This window comes from Melopsittacus undulatus, chromosome 13, assembly GCF_012275295.1.
Source record: "Melopsittacus undulatus isolate bMelUnd1 chromosome 13, bMelUnd1.mat.Z, whole genome shotgun sequence".
Classification (NCBI taxonomy): domain Eukaryota; kingdom Metazoa; phylum Chordata; class Aves; order Psittaciformes; family Psittaculidae; genus Melopsittacus; species Melopsittacus undulatus.
In genome coordinates this window covers 10525958-10544615 of record NC_047539.1, presented here as the reverse complement: position 1 = coordinate 10544615, position 18658 = coordinate 10525958, and the positions used below count along the sequence as shown (strand labels likewise).

At 60.2% G+C, this 18658-nt stretch overlaps 3 protein-coding genes across 5 annotated transcripts; 2 read left to right on the top strand and 1 right to left on the bottom strand.

Annotated features, from left to right (window-relative positions):
* Window positions 1–1019: 1019 nt before the first annotated feature.
* On the top strand, window positions 1020–5046 carry LOC117436900 (sperm acrosome membrane-associated protein 6-like). The gene is made up of 9 exons (XM_034068970.1): window positions 1020–1293; window positions 1737–1811; window positions 2146–2214; window positions 2453–2476; window positions 2562–2639; window positions 2868–2971; window positions 3828–3981; window positions 4251–4419; window positions 4938–5046. The coding sequence occupies exons 1-9, from the start codon at window positions 1020–1022 to the stop codon at window positions 5044–5046; spliced, it is 1056 nt and encodes a 351-aa protein (XP_033924861.1).
* A 3048-nt stretch (window positions 5047–8094) lies between these two features.
* Window positions 8095–13277, top strand: LOC101874955 (coiled-coil domain-containing protein 183-like). Of its 2 annotated transcripts, XM_034068698.1 has the most exons (14): window positions 8095–8431; window positions 8531–8652; window positions 8807–8881; window positions 9229–9399; window positions 9522–9626; window positions 9806–9928; window positions 10316–10444; window positions 10585–10645; window positions 10724–10824; window positions 11113–11273; window positions 11645–11804; window positions 11950–12063; window positions 12315–12411; window positions 13024–13277. In XM_034068698.1, exons 1-14 carry the CDS (start codon window positions 8365–8367, stop codon window positions 13131–13133), a joined length of 1596 nt encoding a protein of 531 aa, XP_033924589.1. In that variant the 5' UTR covers window positions 8095–8364; the 3' UTR covers window positions 13134–13277. The 2 variants fall into 2 exon arrangements, with proteins under 2 accessions (XP_033924589.1, XP_033924588.1); XM_034068697.1 differs by having other exon boundaries at window positions 8095–8652.
* A 1766-nt stretch (window positions 13278–15043) lies between these two features.
* NSUN5 (NOP2/Sun RNA methyltransferase 5) lies at window positions 15044–18201 on the bottom strand. 2 transcript variants are annotated; one of them, XM_034068699.1, is made up of 10 exons: window positions 18088–18201; window positions 17870–17992; window positions 17628–17802; window positions 17440–17548; window positions 17014–17152; window positions 16522–16637; window positions 16192–16370; window positions 15907–16111; window positions 15683–15835; window positions 15044–15486 (listed from the first exon to the last, which is right to left on the bottom strand). In XM_034068699.1, exons 1-10 carry the CDS (start codon window positions 18178–18180, stop codon window positions 15381–15383), a joined length of 1398 nt encoding a protein of 465 aa, XP_033924590.1. In that variant the 5' UTR covers window positions 18181–18201; the 3' UTR covers window positions 15044–15380. The 2 variants fall into 2 exon arrangements, with proteins under 2 accessions (XP_033924590.1, XP_033924591.1); XM_034068700.1 differs by having other exon boundaries at window positions 17870–17980; window positions 18088–18190.
* Between the last annotated feature and the right edge of the window lie 457 nt (window positions 18202–18658).

The following is an 18658-nucleotide window of genomic DNA, read 5'->3' as shown; positions in this document are numbered from 1 at the left end:
CAAAGGGGGTGATGGACACTCCCAGTGCTGGTCAACAGCTTCCCATTGAATGGCTTTTCAGGGGAGAGTGCCAAAGGGGACTGTGCCGCGGAACGGACTCGGCCAGAGATCAATGTGATCAGACAAAAAGCCATTTATTGCAAAGCATTAACTCCTTATATACTATTGCTCACACACACCTACAGCAATTTGGCACATCATGATTGGATACTTGTCCTGAAGACCCTTAGTGACTAACATAGAATTGGTTAAGCACAGGTGTGAGAACTTGACCTCGAACACTTGCCAACAGTCCACAGTTCTCATCACTCAGTGAATTCCAGCTTCTTCTTATCTTGCTTGCTTAGGCTTCCTCAGGCCTCCCATGGCCTTGCTGTATCCCTTGGAGTTATTCAGAGCTCATGTACCAAATACCCATTCTCCTGTGAGAACTGTCTCCACACATGACCTGTAAAAGCCCTTATGATGATTATTCTTTACTTCCATTGCCAAGTTCAGCTTCACTGTGCCTTGGCCTTCCTGTCCTCATTCCTACAGAACTAGAATGTGTTCCTGTATTCCTCCCAGGATACCTGTCCCTGCTTCCACTGCCAGGACATTTCCTTCCTGCCCTTTAGTTTGACCAGCAGGACATGACTCCCCTCACAGGGGGACACCAAGTAATGAGGATTTGGGGAAACCACATTAAGGGACTGGAGCTCCTTCTCCAGCCCACGCACTCAAGGGAACCCATGGATCTCCACTACTCTCAAAAGGGCACCTAGTTGTCTGGGGCCTGCCTAGGAACCCCCCTAGTTCTGGTGACCTAAGCACCCATGTTCCACCTAGGGACCCTGCTGTTCCTTGGTGACCTAAGCACCCAGGTTCCACCTAGGGACCCTGCTGTTCCTTGGTGACCTAAGCACCCAGGTTCCACCTAGGGACCCTGCTGTTCCTTGGTGACCTAAGCACCCAGGTTCCACCTAGGGCCCCTGCTGTTCCTTGGTGACCCAGGCATCTGAGTGCTGTGCTTTGGGGCCATGGGGTGGTGGTGGGTGCCCCTGATGCTGGTGATGGTCCCCTGGCTCCCTGGGCACCCAGGCAGCCAGGCAAGGGGACCTGGCTTGTGGTCGTGGGTGGCTCTGGTGCTCTGGCTCCCTGGGGTGCACCCCTGTCTGCTCTGCTTCTCGCCCCCCATTCAGCAGGCTCGCCTCTGCCGTGACATTACTGGGGCCCCTCTGAACGACCCCCGACACCGCCGCTGCCTTGAGGCTCTTGACCGGGCTGCTGTGCCACTGGCCTCTGTCACTGTGGGTGTGTGACAAGACCCCAAGGACACCCCCCCCCTCCGTCCTGCCAGGGACCCCCACCCTGGGCAGGAGCACAGAGCCCCTGGGTTTCCCCACCTCAACCAAGGCATTCACACTGACACTGGCCGGGATCCGGGGCAGCTGGGGACCTCTTTCCTAAACAGGAACCCTAGGGACCCTCTCACAACTCCCAGCCATGCCAATGCCCCCAGGCCTGACCTGGACCCCAGGACCTCTGGGAACCCCAACCCTGAACCCCAGGATCACACTGGGGACTCCTGGCCCTACCTGGGACCTCCAGAACCCTGAGACACATCTGACCCTTTCCACTATCCCTAAACCCTGATCAGGACGCCAGAAGCCCCAGAAACCCCCAGCCCTTACTGGACCTCCCATCCCTGCAACCCCAATCATGTACTGGTCCCAATATCCCTGTACTGGTCCCAGGGTCGGGGCAGCGCCAGGCACTTCAGGAGATCGTCATGGACGCCCTGCATTTTCTGGAGAAGCAGAAGGACAAGAGTGAGCTTGGGACATGGGACATGGGAGAGGGTAGGGCTGGGGCATGGGGGATGGAATGTGGAGGCCTTGAATGGGGGGTGTGGTGAAGTCCAGTGTATATGGAGGTCTGTGGGCTCTAAGGGGAGATGTAGGGAATCCTGAGAGCGTCTGGGCTTCAAGGTATACAGCTCCTGTGGGTTTCTGAGAGGAGTCTGTGGGGATATATGGGTCTCCAGGGTGGATGAACAGGGTTGAGGTGAGCTGTACAGGAGATCTGGTGAGGTCTGGAGAGGGTTTATGGGCATCAGAAGCGGTGGTGAGGAATTGTCTCACCTGGTTATCTGGGACATCCCAGAGCCTTTTGAGGTGTCTCTGCAGGAAGCCGTCAGCACCATCTGGGTGAAGCTGAGCCAGCTGCAGGAAGGTATGGGGCCAGTGGGGACACACACCTGGGAATCCCACCCTGGGGAGCCCTTGGGACGCCAGGAAAGGGACTGTCACAAGGACACCCATCCTGGATGTCTACAATCCTGGGTCCCCACACTGGTGGACAAGCCCCCAGGGACCCCATCAGGGCTGGACAAGGGCTGAGCCCTGACAGCTCATCCCAGGGATGTGGATCCCCAGTGATCCCCAGTCTAATGCTGCTTCCTCCCCACTAGCTCCAGCCTGCATCCCCCCCTGTGGTGAGTGTGCTTCCCTCTGTCTTGCCACCCCCCGTTCCCAAGTCCATCTCCCATCCTCTGTGACCACCACGTCTCTCCATCCCAGGGTATCAGCCTGATGCCCGTGTCTTCCAGTGTGCTACCTGCCGCCTCATGGACTGCCAGCTCCCCCTGGACTGCCCAGGTATGGGGAAGGGACCCAGGGACGCAGGCAGAGCCCCCCCCCCCCACATCTGGCTGCCTCCTTCCTGACATGTGGCCATGCCTGCTTGGGCCCAGGAGTGCACAGGAGCATGCCAAGGTGCTTGCCTGCCTAGCCCTGCTGCAAGCACTCAAGCATGTGCACTTGCAGAGGAGCACATTCTGTCAGTGCATGAGCAGATGTGCCTCACATGCCTGTCAATGCTCCCAGTGCAGGATGTGCAGGTCCACACAGATGAAGCCATCACACTGCTCTGCTATGTACCCTTTGCCACCCCCCCCAACCTGCCCATTACCTGGATGTTCGCCAAGGATGTGAGTTGCACATGCATGTACACAGACATTCATGAGGGGACTGGGCACGCACACACTTGTTCTCTTGGGGTCAGGAGTAGCAATAGCTACAGGTATTGCTTAGCAGTAGATAGGTGTGCTGGAAGTACCATGTGTGTAAGCATGCACAGGATGCCAGCCAATGCTCACCCATGTAAAGGGTGCACACAAGCAGGAGGGAGGTCGCTCATGTTTGTATATTCATGTAAACTTACATGCCCACGTATGTGAAGGAAGTGACTTTTCATAGGATCATGAAATCACAGATTGGTTTGGGTTGGAAGGGACCTTAAAGCTCCTCCAGCTCCAACCCCTGCCCCGGGCAGGGACCCCTTCCACTGGAGCAGCTGCTCCAAGCCCCTGTGTCCAACCTGGCCTTGAGCACTGCCAGGGATGGGGCAGCCACAGCTTCTCTGGGCACCCTGTGCCAGCACCTCAGCACCCTCACAGGGAACAGCTTCTGCCTCAGAGCTCAGCTCAGTCTCCCCTTCACACAGCAGAGGGGCAGGATCCCCTCCCTGAGCTCACGCTCTGGGGGTGCAGCCCAGCACACATGGGGGCTCTGGGCTCAAGTGCACATGGCAAGGACATGGGGAGCTTCTCATCCAAGTGACCATTGGCTGACGTGTGCTCGTGTGCTCTGCCTGTGCATCCGTGTGTGAAGACACACGGGGCATGACAAGCACACGCGGAACGTGAATTGCACGGACACGCACAAGCAGTATCACAAGTGTGAAGGGGACATGAGAAGCAGGACATGAGAGCCTTTTCTTGCACGCTCATGCTGCTTCATGTACCTGGTGGAGCAGGCTGTGCTGACGTGTTCCCCATGCCTCAGCTGCACACACAGGATCTGGCACTGTTTGAGGAGCTGAAGGTGGCTGTGGAGGGACTTTGGATGCTGACCATCCAGGACCCCACTCCAGGAACCGTCGCCTGTCACCTGGGAGTCCCTTCGGAGCCCTTGGTCCGCAAGTACTTCTACCTCAACGGTGCGTCCGGACACCTGAGTGCCATGGGGACAGTGTGGGGTGGAGTGGGGCCCCGGAGAGCCCCATGGCAGGGAGTCCGTGGGGAGCATGAGCAGGGTGGATCCATGGGCAGTGGGTGTTCCATGACACCTGGCTCCTCTGGGGGCACTGGGACACATGGGGTGGAGCGGACACCGCTGGTGCCTGGGTCTGTGGGAGCAGTGAGGTCTGTGGCTGTGGGGACCACTGGGGGCAGTGCCCCATGACCCAAGGGATGTGGGTCCCTGCAGTATCAGGGGGAAGCGTGGAGGCAGAGCAGGGACTCCAGTCTCAGTTCAGAGCTGTGCTGCACTGGCCCCATGGCAGGACGGCTGGAAACCACATGGCCTTACTGGGACTGGGGCTGGGACTTGGTTCCATGGTGCTTGTGCTGCTGCTGCTGCGAGTTCTCCTGACTTGGTAAACCTTACCCTCCAAATCCCCCTGCTTTTGAGGCTGCCCACAGACCACCATGGGAATCCCAAACCCTGTTGGACCCTCAGTCCCTTGGAATTCACTAAAAATTGGGGGGGGGGGGGAATACGACAGCTGGTGTCCAAGGGGACCATAGCCTGCCAGGACTCCTAAACTCACAGGGAACAACTGTTTCCCACAGGACTCCCATTGTCTTCAGGCCCATTCCACAACCACTCCTTTGCCCCCAGCACCAGGCTGCCTTGCTTCCCCCTGATTCCCCAACTGCCCCTCAGACCCTGCCACTTTCCCCCATTTTCCCTATAACCTCCAATGTCCCTTCTGGGGGCCCCAGTTACAGTCAGCTGACCCAGTTGCCTGCCCCCATACCTGTACTTTCACCCTTCACTCCCAGGACCACCCACTTTCCCCCTGCCCCCCCCCAGACACCCCCTGATACTCCCTCCACCCCGGATGGGAATATTCTCCCCCCTCCTTTCTCCATTCCTCCTTCTGCCTTCCAGGGGCTCCCATCGATGCTGGAGCTCCCCAGACATCAGTGACCACCAGACATCCCACACACCTGGACAACAGGGTCCCCCAGGGGATCCTGGATACCTGGATTCACCCTAGGGGAGCTTGATGCATGGATCCCCCCCAAGGACCAAACCCTGCAATTGCTCTTCTTGCTCTGGGGCTGCCTGTGCAAACTGGAACAGTCTAAAACCAGGAACACAGAGTCCTGAAAGTCTGGATTATGTTGGAGATAAGGATCTGGGTTCTTGGCCTTGCAAACAGGTGTCTGTGGGTTTGCAGACAGTGCCTGAGCAGTCCAAAATACAAGTTTGCTGTTCCTGACCCTGCATTTCAAAGCTAACACTAAGGGAAGGGCAGACTGCTACTTGTAGGAAAGCTTTCTCTTGGTGCCAGTGTCAAAGACACTAATGTATAATATACCTTGTATGTCATGAGCACTACAAATGTCAAGCTATTTTCTCTGATTGTTTGCTAAAAGCATTTTATCCCACATCTCTACAGACGTTTTAGCCATGATGTCTGTAACAAAACGGCTGAACAGCAGAGAGAGAGAATGCTGTACTGCTGCTTGAAGAATACATTGAAAAGAGCCCTAAACACACAAAAACCATCTTGACTATGACCACTGTATCATCTCCAGTGCTCTATGTTGCCTTTAAATGTACCTGGATTTAACTAGAATCACTCATAGAATAGTTAGGGTTGAAAAACCCCAACTATATGTATGAAAACCCAGGCTGCAAACACACAGGACACACACATCAGCACATCCAGTCCCAAGCAATTGGTCCAACACTTCTGTCCCCTGGGTTGACATTCCAGCTGTATTTAAATCTGCAGTGCTGCCAGTGCTGGTTATGGCTGAGGAGCCTGAGCTGCATCCTCTGGGCTGCAGCCCCAGCCTCTACCCCCCATCCCTCTCTCATTGGAAGAGCTTTGGAACCTGCAACAGCCTTGATTTCCAGCCAGCACTCTTTCAAACCAGCTGAACCATCAGTGTGTTCAGCAACATCATTCTCATCACAGCTCCAGAACACACAACTGTGCCATCTACTAAGAACAACATGAGCTCTCTTCAGGCAAACCCAGGAGAGCCCAACAGCAGCTTCAGTTCTGGCACCTTCCATGCGGGAGCAGTCACTGGATAGTTTGTATCTGGCTCTGGGAGGAGTGAACAGCCTGAAAGGACCATAAATGAGCTGAGCAAGCAGATTCCCGGTGCTGCTGGGGCTGTTCCAGTGCTTGCCAAGGGAAGGTGAGGTCCAGCAGCAGCTTCCTGTGCTGGCACCTTCTGTGTGGGAGCAGATGGAGCCTGTGTTTGCTGTGCTGGCTCCTGCGTACAGGAGCTGAGCACTGACACTGTGCTCTGAAAGCCCACGAGGACTTTGTTGGCTGCTTTGACCAAACCTGGTTTTCAGCCATGTCAGAGTGTGCCCCTGGGAACCGCATGAACCATGTCTGACATCCTGGAGGGCTACGGAAAGGGCTCAGGACTTTTGGAGTTCAGCTTCTTGTCATTCCCTCTGCCAATGTGGCCTCAAGTGCTGCAGTTCAACTGAGAAATGCCAATGCAAGCACAGAAAGCTGCAGCGTGTCCTGGCTTGGCCGTGTTCTGGGGACCCAGCTCAGTCCTTAGCAGTCAGAAGAGAACAGGCTGACATGAGTGTGACTGCTTTTCTTCAGCCACTTTGCCAGTCCTGTTCACCAGAGGGCATTTTGTCTTTGGCCTTCCTGTTCTGGCTGACATGACCTGTAAAAGCCCTTATGGTTCTTATTCTTTACATCCATTGCCAAGTTCAGCTTCACTGTGCCTTGGCCTTCCTGTCCTCATTCCTACAGAACTAGAATGTGTTCCTGTATTCTTCCCAGGATACCTGTCCCTGCTTCCACTGCCAGGACATGTCCTTGCTGTGTGAAGTGAAGGAGCTTCCTTCCCTGGCTGCCCCAGTCCCCAGCCCCAGGGGATGGAGGGGAATCTGCAATGCGGCTCCTTGCCCCCTCTGGCTGCACTGGATGCATCGGGTCCTGCGGGTGCTGCCAGCTCCCTAAAGCCAGGCTCAGGCTCTTCCTCCTTCGCTGACCCCGGCTCACAGGCTTCTGGTGCTTTGCAGGGTGGTGGCTGCTGGGCTCTGGGGATGTCAAAGCTTCCATTCCCCCTGGCATAGGGATTGTGGTAGCCCCGGTGCCAGCTCAGGCTGCGGCTGCAGAGACCTGAGCAAACCTTTGTGCTTGCAGGTTCATCCAGCCCTGCCTCTTGGACCCAGGCAAGATCCAGGACCCAGGCACCTCGCAAGCGGCTAAAGGCACGGGACCATCATTCCCATCATCAGTAACAGCCAGTGCTGCTGGCTCATCCCCACCCGCAGGGCTCTGGTCCAGAGCAGCCCCGACATGGGACCGGAGAGATGGGACCAGGCCCCTTCTCTGCTGCCAGGAACAAACCCTGCTGGGTGGCAGCGCCCGGGCTGGCATGGGCTGAACCAAACTCTTCCTACTGGAACATTTCCCCACCAGGCAGGGCTGGATGAACGTCTGCATCTCTGCAGCCTTTCCAGCCTCCTTTATTGTGCCACGTTTGCCTGGAGCAAACCTTTGCTCCAGCCCTGGCAGTCTCTGCGCTCCCTTCTCTTCCCCTCTCTGCCTCATTTCACTCCCATTTTACTATGTTTTGACTGTCACTATGTAATTCCCACCCCCACCGCACCCCCCATCCCCTTCTTCTGTCCCCACTTCAAATAAACATCTGTGTTCACATCTGCCTTCCCCGTGTTTGATTCCTGGGCCAGGGCACAGGGTGCAGCTTTCCAGCACCCTCTGCTTGTGGGTACTTGCTTCCCCTGTTCAAACACAGCTGTGTGGTCGACCAACAGTTATTGCTCTTGATTCTTATTATTTCACTGGGTTTCCACCACTTTGCTTCTGCTTTGAGCAGTGGCAATTTCAGTGCAGGACTGCAAAGGACAGTGGAGAGACAGAAACTGTGCTCTGGGTCATCCCTACAGTCATACTAAAAGCCTGGTATCTTGTCACGTTTGGAGGTGAGCAAGGGCAGGTGGTGAGCAGCAAAATAACTCTCAGTATTGAGAGCCGGTTGGTTCTTGCCCGTGTCAACATGAGCGTAACTCCTGCCCGGCTGTTTCCTGACTGATGAACTGCCATTCCCAAAGGGATGTGTCTGGGCAGCAACAGGCTGCTCTTGCTCTGTTGCTGTGGTTACAGCCCGGCAACAGTTCCCAGGCAGTGTGGAACTCAGCTCCATGTTGTGGTTACAGCCCTGCAGTAGTTGGGAGGACGTAGGTTGCTCAGCTCCATTGGCTTGGCCACATCTCTGTGAGCGTTGCACCGGGCAGTAGAACTGCAGTGGCTGCTACGTCCAGAGTGGGGCTGGAGAGCCAAGGCAGCAGCAGCAGCATCATGCTGGGCCAGAAGACAAGCCTGAGCAAGCGCATCCCTGAGCTGCGTGCCAGCATAGCCTTGCAAGGTGCTGCCCCGTTGGCTTTGATGATGGACTGGGCCAGGTGGGGGCTTTTGGTCCCCGCATCACCCTGCATGGTACCAACAGCTCCTCAATGTCCTGCAGGGCAAGCAAGGAAGTTTTACACCAAGGCACAGGAAGAGAAGTTCAATGAGAAGCGAGAGCTGCTGCCCCGGCTGCGAGAGGCGGTGCAGGAGGATATCCATGTCCTGGGCCTTGTGCGGAAGGTACCAGCAGGTCCCATTGGCTGCCTCTGTGACTGTGCCTCTGCTGCACCTGCAGAGCTGGCTTCTCCACTGGGCAGGAAGTGCAGGGCAGCAGGAGGCTGGGGCCATCCCCAGCCTGGCATTGATGTGCTCTCTGCCCTTCTTCTGCCCACAGCATGAGCTCACCCTCTCTGAGGCTTGCGGAGCAGAGCAGCCCTTGGGCAGGGCTTTGGGCAGGAAGACGTTGGAGGTAATAGCAGAGTCCCGCGGGCCCAGGCTGCTGGCAGTGGGCTGGGGTTCAGGGCATGCTCAGAAGGACCGGTTGTAGGGACCAGGGACCTGGTGCCAGCACCAGGACAGCCCCACAGGGCTGGTGCAGTGAGACACGGGATTAAGGTTAGGGACCCTTTGCACTGCAGGACCCATCAGTGTCCTCCATTGGCTCCCTGAGCACAGCTCCTGTCCCCCCAAGGCAGTGAGCAGGTCCCAGCATCCCCAGCTCTCCCTTGGCAAAGAGTTTTCCAGGCAGGACCCCTTCTCCCGTGGGTGCCCAGCGAGCCCTGCCTCCAGCCTGGCAAATGCTCCCATCCCATGCAGGTGGCCCAGGAGAAGCTGCAGGCTGAAATCTACGGGCAGGTGAACAGATGCAACCTGCTGCTGGAGCAGGTGAAGCAGCGGAGCCAGGCCCGGGAGCAGCTGCAGAGGCGGCTGCAGCAGCTGCAGCAGGATGCCCAGATGGAGGAGAGGCAGCACCAGGCACAGGCACAGGTCCCAGAGCCCCTTCCTGGGCTGGCAGCACCCGTGGGGGTTTCAGTCAACCCTGCACCCCTGGCTGGGCACTGCTCTCCGCACATGGGCTCACCCCTTGTCTCCAACCATCTCTGCCCCAGGTGGTTCGCACCCTGCAGAACGGCATTGCCAAGATGCAAACCAAAGTCCGTGCTGGGCAGAAGGTGACTGCCCTGTACGTGGTGCTGCGGGATGCCCTGAGGAAGGTGAGCTCATCCTCACTGTGCCATTGTCTCACCCGCTCCCCCTTCAAAGGCACTCAAGTGCCCAAGGGGCTGTGCTGCTGGGACACCCTCCTGCAGGAGCTCCTCCTGCTCCCCTCCACCTTCTGTCCCAGCACAAGGCACCCCTGGCACTCAGTGGGCTGTGGCTCCCTGTGTCCCAGGAGCTGGCCCACCTGCCTCTGCACCTGGACCTCCTGAGCCAGACGGCCGAGCTGCAGCATGGGGAGGTGGAAGACATGGAGCTCATGGCCTCGCATGGTCGCAGAGCTGCTCGTGTAGCCAAGGTGAGATGGTCCAGGGCACCTGCAGGCACTTTCCTGCCCTCCAGAGCCCACAGATGGCACCAGATGTCCTTGCTGCTGAGTCTTCCTTCAAGGAAAAGCAAGACTGAGCTTGGCTTCCCACAGCACTCAGGTGCCTCCATAGCTCCTGCTGTGTCTGGCTCTTGGGCCAGGCTGTCCTAGCATGGGGACAGCTGCCTGAAGCACTGGCCATGGGGAAGGTGACATTCTCCATTCTCTGGCTGTCCTTGCTCAGTGTCCTTCCCAGGCTGCTTACACAGGGTAGGGGGTGGCATTTTTGGTGCTGGCCATGCCAGGGTTAGAAGCTCCCAGAGGTCCATTGTGGCTTTGGGAGCCACTTCTGTTCTGTTCTGCTCTGCTCTGCTCCAGGAGCACGTGGCCAGGATGAAAACCCAGTTGCTGGCAGAGAGAGAGCTGAGGCTCCGCACCCTGGCTGCTCACAAAGTGCCCCCGGACAGAGGCTGGCTCAAGGAACCCAAAGAAAGGCTTCTGAAAGCGGTGAGCTGGGGGGAGCTGGCACAGGCAGGGCTGCAGGCATAGGGGGGGCATCAGTGCCCAGGCTCCCATGGGTGGGGGGCTGCAGGGCCGGCTCCCCCAGGGTGCCAGCAGCACAGGGCTGACGATGAACATCCTTGCAGCGAGCCAGGCAGGACCTCGCCAGGGACTTGCGGAGCCAGCCCGCACAGGACCCACTGGTGGGTGAGTGCTGGCAGGGGGCAGGGGGGGATGCGGGCGCAGCCGCAGGCATCCTTCCCTGCCAATGCCTTTCCACCCCAGGTGCCAAAGCGGAGGCCTCCAAGTCCCGGCTGCAGCGGGAGGCCTCGGTGATGGAGCAGATGGAGAAGGCCAAGGCTGCGCTGCAGTGCTCCTGCCTCTGGGTGAGCTGAAAACCCATCTCTGGTAGAAGCTGGGGCCGCTCCAGCCCCAGGGAGCTGAGCCCTGCCTGCTCACCTTGTTCCATGGCAGGGTTCTCTGCTCTCCTCTGTCCCCAGAGCCCCCCAGGGCCCCTCTTGTACAGGCAGGGTTGGAGCTGCTTTGCTCCAGGACGTGAACTCGCAGTGGTTCCTGTGGTTCCTGGTGCAGAAACCTCCCCAGGCCCACGGCCCAGATCCTGTGCCCTGCAGGAGTGCCCTGGGCTGAGTCCTTGTGCTCTCTCTCCCCCCCAGGACATCCCCTGCAGGCTCCTGGCCCAGCACAAGTCCCAGGTGGAACTCGAGCAGTACCTCACAGGGCGCAAGGAGAAGCAGCAGCAGCTGCAGAAGGCACTGGAGGATCTGCAGCTGAAGCTGCAGGAGCTGAAGTTTCGCCAGCCCCCAGACCCAACCAGGTACTGCTGCCTCCGCACAGTCATGGCAAACGGGCCACCAGCCTCGGGGGCAGGGGGACACCAACAGGGCAGCCCTTCCTTTGTCAGCCTGCAGCTCCCACCCCTCCTGCACTGGGAGGCTTTCTGAGCAGAGTGCTGCCCCTGCTCTGGTGCTGCCAGAGCAGCCAAAGCTCCTGCGCTGGCAGCAGGAGGAGCCTCGCTCCTTGCCTGCAATGGCAAGTGGCACCAGCAGCAGCGTGGGCTTGAGTTGCAGGCAGCATCTGTGCTGTGCGCTTGGGGGCAGGGGAGAAGCTGGGCAGCAGCTTTTGGCACAGGTTTGGGGTGTGTGCCCCCCTGTGCAGTTGTATGGATGTGAGCGTGCTTGGCTGCAGGGGGCTGGAGGAGGAGCTGAGGACGAGGCTGCAGTGGGAAGAGGCTCGGCTGGAGCAGAGGCGAGCCCAGCTGCTGAGGAGCCAGGAGACGCTGCTGGAGTTGGAAACCGGCCTTGACAACCTCTGGGTCCGCCTGCGGGGCATCCCCGTGCCTGGCCAGGTACCCGCACAAGGCTGGGCTGAGCGCAGCCCAGGCTCTGCTCGGGGCTGCAGCGGCACCGTGCGCTCACACTTGGTGCAGCAGCCACCCCCCGACGGGCTCCTTTGCCCCACCAAGAACAAGGCTCTTCTCTCTCTGGCTCCAGGAGCATCCTGTCAAGGCCATGGCAGCGGACGAGAAGCTCCAGCAGTGTGAGCAGAAGCTGCAGTACCTGGTGCAGCGGGTGGCTGACCTGCCCCCCCCCAGCCAGGATCAGGAGGTGCACGGGGGCTCCATCCCTGCTCTGGGCTTTGGGGACCCACACGGGCTTTCCCTGGGGGTGGCCCATCCCAAGCCGTCCTCCCAGCTGGAGGATGGAGGTGCTCGAGGGAAAAGCCACGGAGCAGCTCAGGCCCACGTGGCCCTGGGCTCTGGGGGGTGTTCCCTACCAGGGGCACATGGAGCTTGGGCACCCCTCTGCTTGTAACACCTGCCTCCCCTTCAGCTGTGAACACTGTGTCTCTTTCACAGACTCTGGGCAAGGTCAGAGAGCTTCTGGAGAAAACCCTCGGGAATGATCCAGGGAACCAGAAGGTTTCCTTGGAGGACATGGCCCTGAGGGTCCAAGGTAGGAAAGGGGACACATCCTGCCCCACAGCAACTGCCCCAGCCCCTGCTCCCTGGCATTTCTGGCTGTCCTTGCCCATCTGCCAGTGTCCCAGCAGCCCCCGAGCCAGGAGCTGCTCCCGGCACTGGGGCTGAGCTCGGCTGTCTCCAAGGCTTTGAGCATAGTGCTGGTTTTGCGTGTGGCTGTGGGAGAATGAAGGCAGAGGCTGGGCTGGGGAGCGTAGCAGCGCCCCAGGAGCACGGAGGGATGCTGTGCTGCAAGCGGGGAGAGCCTCGTCTGCAAAAGCCCTTGGCTGGGAACATTCTTCCCAGGCAGTGCTTGGCTCTGCCGGTGGCCTCCTCCTATGGGAGCTTCTGGCACCTGAGCAGCTTTTCCTACCAAAGCAGCCCCAGGCCTTTCTGGGAAGCCCCAGCAGGGCTGAGACAGCCCCAGCAGGGCCTGCAGCCCCCCTGGGCTGCTGCTGGGGGACAGCCGAGCGGCAGCGCCTGTCCTGAGGGCTCTCCGCGATGCCAGCAGCCCTCCAAAATGTGCCGGCTCCTCCTGGGGACACGGGCACAGCAGAGGCAGCCCCACAGACCCTCCCCAGCCCCGCTCCTCTCCGCTCTCCTCCAGATGACTTGGAGTTTGATGACAGCCACAGTGGCCTCGTCCTCACCAGGGAAGACATCAAGAAGGAAGGGCTGCGGCTGAGCCAAAGCAAGAAGAAAAGCAAGAGGAGGTAGTGGTTGCTCCCCAGCCCTGGGGATGCCCCACACCACCCCTTGTACACTTGTGCCTTGCTTTAATACAGGAGATGCTTTTCATTCCCCCAAAGCTTGTGTTAGAGCTGGAACAGGAGGTCGCAGGTCACTTCTGTCCCCGCAACGTGTGGGTCTAAGGTGGGGGGGAGCTGAGCTGGGTCTGGGGGCAGCCACATCCCCTGCCCCTCTCCCCACAGGGCTGGGGACAGCTCTCTTGGGCAAAGCACAGCTGGGGCCAGGCTGGCTTTCTCCCCCTTGGTCCCCTGGCTCCAACACCTTCCTGGGCCCTCTGCACTTCCCGCACCCCAGTGGGCTGGCACAGAGGGCACTGCGCCAAGCCTTTGGCTGCAGGATGGGAACCTCAGCCCTGCCCAGAGCTCGCAGGCCACGTTCTCTGCTCTACAGAGGCACACGGAAAACAGGGCTGCAAAGAGATGATGTTGGCTCAAGAGCAGCCACGCTGGGGGCTTCTGCCAGACACTTGTGGGCTGGAGCCCCAGGAGGCATCCCCTTCCCTTCCACTGCCACAGGGAGGCATCAGCATCAGACCCAGCTTCCACTGTCATTGGTACTTGGTCCCTGTGCTTCATGCTGATGTCACCCGTGACATCACCACAGGCAGGAAGAAAGGCAACAAACTTCTGGTCACACCAAATGTCCTCGGTGGGCTTTGTGTGACTGCAGGTGTGGGATTCTGTGGCCAAAACGCAGCACAAGGTGTGGTTTTGAAAGGAAGCTCCAGAAGGAGCACGATGTGCCGGTGACCACATCTAATGGAGCTTCCCAGAACCAAGAGCCCAACGGGCACGTTCTTCTGCAATGACACTGTGCTTTACTGTCAGCCATGCACCTCCTGCCCCAGTCCTCATGTGCTTACCACAGCCAGGGCCGTGAGCTGAGCTGCTAGGAGCTGGATCAGGGATAGCCTGCATAGAAGAGCCCAAGCCCCAGAATTAAAACCCCCAATGCCTCCTCCCACAGCAACTCTGCCAGGACAGAAAGCTCTTGCTGGGCATCACCTACCCATGGGGAGCACCAGATAAGCCCCACCGACATGCCAACCTGCCCTTTCTGAGACACCTAAAACTCCATCCCTCCACATGGAAGGGAACCAAGGGAAACCTAGGGTGGAATGCAGGCACTGGGGGCAGCAGGATGGGAGACTTGGGGTGGTGAGGCCCCAGGAGGCCTGTGTGAGAGGAGCGCCGCTCCCCTGGGCTGAGGGACTGAGGAGCAGTGCGTCTGGAGCCCACCTGGGCACACTGTCCCCACCACAGTGGGGTGGACACCGGCATCCATGAGGAATGGCTCCGGGAGATGCGAGAGGAGCGCACAGGAAGGGGAGGGGGACAGAACACCAAAGGGATGTGCAATACAATTGCTCATGCGCTGGGTGTCAAGGAGGCTGCCCAGCAGTGCCAAGATGAGATCCCTGCAGACCATCTTCAGCCTGGCTGAAGCTGGCAGAGACAGGGGCCTCTCCCAATGCCTGATTGAAGCAGTTCTACCCCCAGCTGCAGGTGGTAGAGACCATCAAGGTGAGGGGACACCCGGTTGCTCTGGGGAAGGGGCTCGTTGTCAGGCAGCAGCAGTGTCAGGACAGGGCTCAGGCAGGGACCAGCGTGTGCAGACACCGAGCTGCCCGAGGGGACGCGGCTGCCAGAGCATCCCTGGCAGCTGGGACGCTGCCCAGCATCCCCCCCATGCCAGACACACCTCAAGGCTGAACCTGCTCCTGCAGCACCTCCTCCTTCTGCCAGGGCAGGGAGCAGCTGAAGGAGACCAAGTGAAGCAGAGCTGGGAAGCTCAGGCCATGGCTCGGGGACACTTCCCAGCACTGCGCTTACGGGTACTTGCTCCCACTCTTGAACTACACCTGTGGCTTCAACAACACTTGTTCCTACTGTTATTACTAGTTATTTTCATGGCATTGTTTTCCTCCACTTTGCCTCTGCTTCAAGCAGTGGCAGTTTCCAGGCAAGGCTGCACAAACGTGCTGGGAAAGACCAGGGAGAGAGAGAAACTCAGCTCTGGATCGTCCCTACAGTCCCAAGCTTCTCTGAAACCCCACATCAGGGTAAAGGTTTCTGGGACCAAACATGGGAAAAGACACTCTTAACCCAGCTGCGTTTCCCCATGATGGGAGGCTGTGCCACAGCTCAGGCAGGCAGCAGGGTGACAATCCCCACCAGCCCCAGCTGGGCACCGCGCAGTCCTAAACCGGTTGTTTCACTCCTTTACCCGCTGCTTTTTCCTCTTGCTCTTCTTGGGAGCTGCTCCTGGCTCTGTTCCCTTGCCCTGTTGCAGGGCATCAGCAGCAGCCGCAGGCAGGGAGCTGTGGACAAGAGCAAAGGGCCTGAGCCCCACTCAACACAGCCCCGTGGCTCCTGCCCTGTCCTCGGGCTACAGTCACAGCCCTGCATGTTCCCTCTTCCTCCCCATGCCAGCAACACAGCAGCACCCTCAGCCTACAGGTGCCACCAGCCCCAGCCTGGCCCCAGAGCCCCAGGAGCTGCTCCCAGAGCTCTCACCTGCAGGCAGCAGCCCCGGCCCCGCACCGCTCCAGGACAGCCACAAAGAAGCCATTGGTGAGGGTGTCAGCAGCAGAGGCACGGAGGCAGCTCTCTGCCCCACGGAAGGCAGCAAGTCCTCGGCAGGGCCAGCAGGGGAAGGCGTCCACCAGCCTGCAGTGTGGGACCAGGGTCAGGGCCAGGGCCCGCAGCCCCTGCCCTGCATCCCCCAGCACCAGACACACCTGAAGGCCGAGCCCCACTCCTGCAGCACAGCTTCCACCACGTCCTCGTTCTCCTCTTGGTGCACAGAGCAGGTGGAGTAGACCAGGCGCTGCAGGGCCGGGAAGCTCAGGGCATGGCTCAGCACCTTGCGCTGGAAGCCGGCCAGCGCCTGCAGCCGCTCGGCACTTGGGGCAGCCTCTGCCACCGGCACCCGGTTCACCATCCCTGCGGGGAGAGCAGCTGTCACCTGGGGCCTGCGCGCCCACAGCACAAATAGGGGTGAGGGGCCAAACCCCCCGTGTTACCTGAGCCGCTGCAGGACGGGTCAAGCAGGATGTAGGCCACCTTGCTGTACTTGGGGTCTGCAGGATCCACCGTCAGGAAGTCCTGCTGGGCCAGATGGAAACCGGTGACGCCAGCACGCATCAGCATGGTGTTCATGGTGGCCAGGCGCTTGGTGTCCACGTCAAAGGCAAAGATCTGGCTGGAGGCAGAGCCCGGCACCCAAGAGACGTGTAAACATCCCACACGGCCTCAGGAACTGCCCTGGGGCTGCGAAGTGAACCCCTGTGTGATCCCACGTCCCCCTGCTCCCTTCCCAAGGAAAAGCCAGCACCACACAGCCCTGCCCTCACCCCTTGTTCTTCAGGATGGCTGCCAGGTGGCTGGTCTTGTTCCCAGGTGCAGCGCAGGCATCGATGACATGGGAGCCAGCAGCAGGGCTGAGGAGGAAGGCCGGGAGGCAGCTGGCCTGCGGGAGGACAAAGCAGAGCAGGGAAGAAGCAGCCACGGCCCCTCCTCAGCCATGGCTGACACTGCGGGGCCGCATGCAGCCACAGCAGCAGGGGACAAGTCCATCAGCACCCACTGCCTGAAGCCTCTGCCCGGCCGCAGCCTCCCGCTGCTCCCAGCTCCTCCTGGGGGTTACAGCCCAGTTCACAGCAATACCCCCATCCATACATGGGACGGAAGCAGAGCCACAGGGCAGCCCCATAGCTGCCGCCTGCATTCCTGCTCTCTGCTGCAGTAAAGCACAAGCACAGCCCTTGCCATGTGGGAAAAAGCTTCTCCTGCACCCATGTCAGGCTATTCCCCAGCCCTGCAGCCTCCTGCCTCCAGCTCCCCACCTTGTCCTGCAGAATGATGTGTCCTGAAGTATACAGCAGGTTCTCATGGAAGTCTGTCTGCGGAGGGAACACCAGCAGCTCCGGGAGGTGAAGGTCCAACAAGAATTTCTTCCCAGAGAGGGCCCTCAGGTCATCCACACTGCCCACAAGGTACAGGGATGATGAACACGCAGTCCTGCCTCATCCTGCCCACACCAGAGCTCCACAGAGCCCAGCCTGAAACCCTCTTTGTCCCACATCTCCTCTCTCCTTCAATGCAGGGCAGTGCACAGAGGGGTAGAACACAGGAGTGGGGAGGGTGCACACCCCAACCCAGGCACCCTGAGCACCAAGACCGACAACCCCCTGACCCACAGGACCTCACCCCAAGCCCTTGCTGCTCCCTGACACCCCAGATAAGGTGGGGCAGCAGGAACCAACGCTTACCTGGCTGCCTTGCCCAGGTAGGAGTAGCCCTCCCGCTTGAAGAAGTCAATCACGTCGTCCACACAAGTCTTGAGGGTGTTCACCCGCACGTACCGCGGTACCTGGGCAGCTGGGCCATCCGTCCCCATCACACACGGCCACCCCCTGCCGCCACCACAGGGCCCCCCCGCGCCCAGAGGCACACTCACCGCCGGGGTCTCCTGCCTGCGCCGGGGCCAGGAGCTCCTCGTTGCGGCTCACCTTGCGCCGCACCTTCAGCCGGGCCAGCTCGGCCTCCAGCCGGGCCCGGTGCCGCCGGGCCAGCGCCTTCCAGCGGCCCCCGCACTTCAGGCCCTTGCCGAAGAGCAGCTCGTACACCAGCACCTGCGGGGACGAGGCTGAGCCGCCACCGCCGCCCCGGGACCCCACCACCCCCCCCGGCCCCGCTCACCTTCGCCAGCTGCGGGGACAGCTTCTTCTCGGCCCGCAGCAGCGCGGCGCCGGCCAGCAGCTCCTCCAGCACCGGCGAGTAGCGGAGCGTCTGGGCCACCAGCGCGTACAGCTGCCGGACGTGCTGCGGGGCGGTCAGGGGCTGCCCCCCCGCACAGCCCCGGCCCCGGCCCCGGCCCCAGCCCCAGCCCCGGCCCTCCCGCTCCTCGCCCCGCTCACCGGGTACCGGCTGTTGAACACCAGGGCCTTGACGCCGCCGGCTCCGCGCTCCAGCCCCTCCAGGACGGCGGCGGCCGCGCTGTACAGCGCCATGGCTCCCACCGCCCCACTGCGCATGCGCCGCTTCCGGCGGGGCCGCGTCCTGCCCGGCGCTGGGCGAGGACGGGCGGGGCCCGGAGCCCGCGGCTCGGGGGCGGGCGCTGAGATCCAGAGACACGGACGGAACAGAGCGAGAGGGACCTGGAGCTGTTGGAGCGAGGCCAGAGGAGGCCATGGAGCTGCTGCGAGGGCTGGAGCAGCTCTGCTCTGGAGCCAGGGGACAGAGCTGGGCTGGGGCAGCCTGGACAAGAGAAGGGGAGACCTGAGAGCAGCTCCAGTGCCTGAAGGGGCTGCAGGAAACCTGGAGAGGGGCTTGGGACAAGGGATGTAGGGACAGGCCAAGGGGAATGGCTTGAACCTGCCCGAGGGGAGACTGAGCTGAGCTCTTAGGCAGAAGCTGTTCCCTGTGAGGGTGCTGAGGCGCTGGCACAGGGTGCCCAGAGAAGCTGTGGCTGCCCCATCCCTGGCAGTG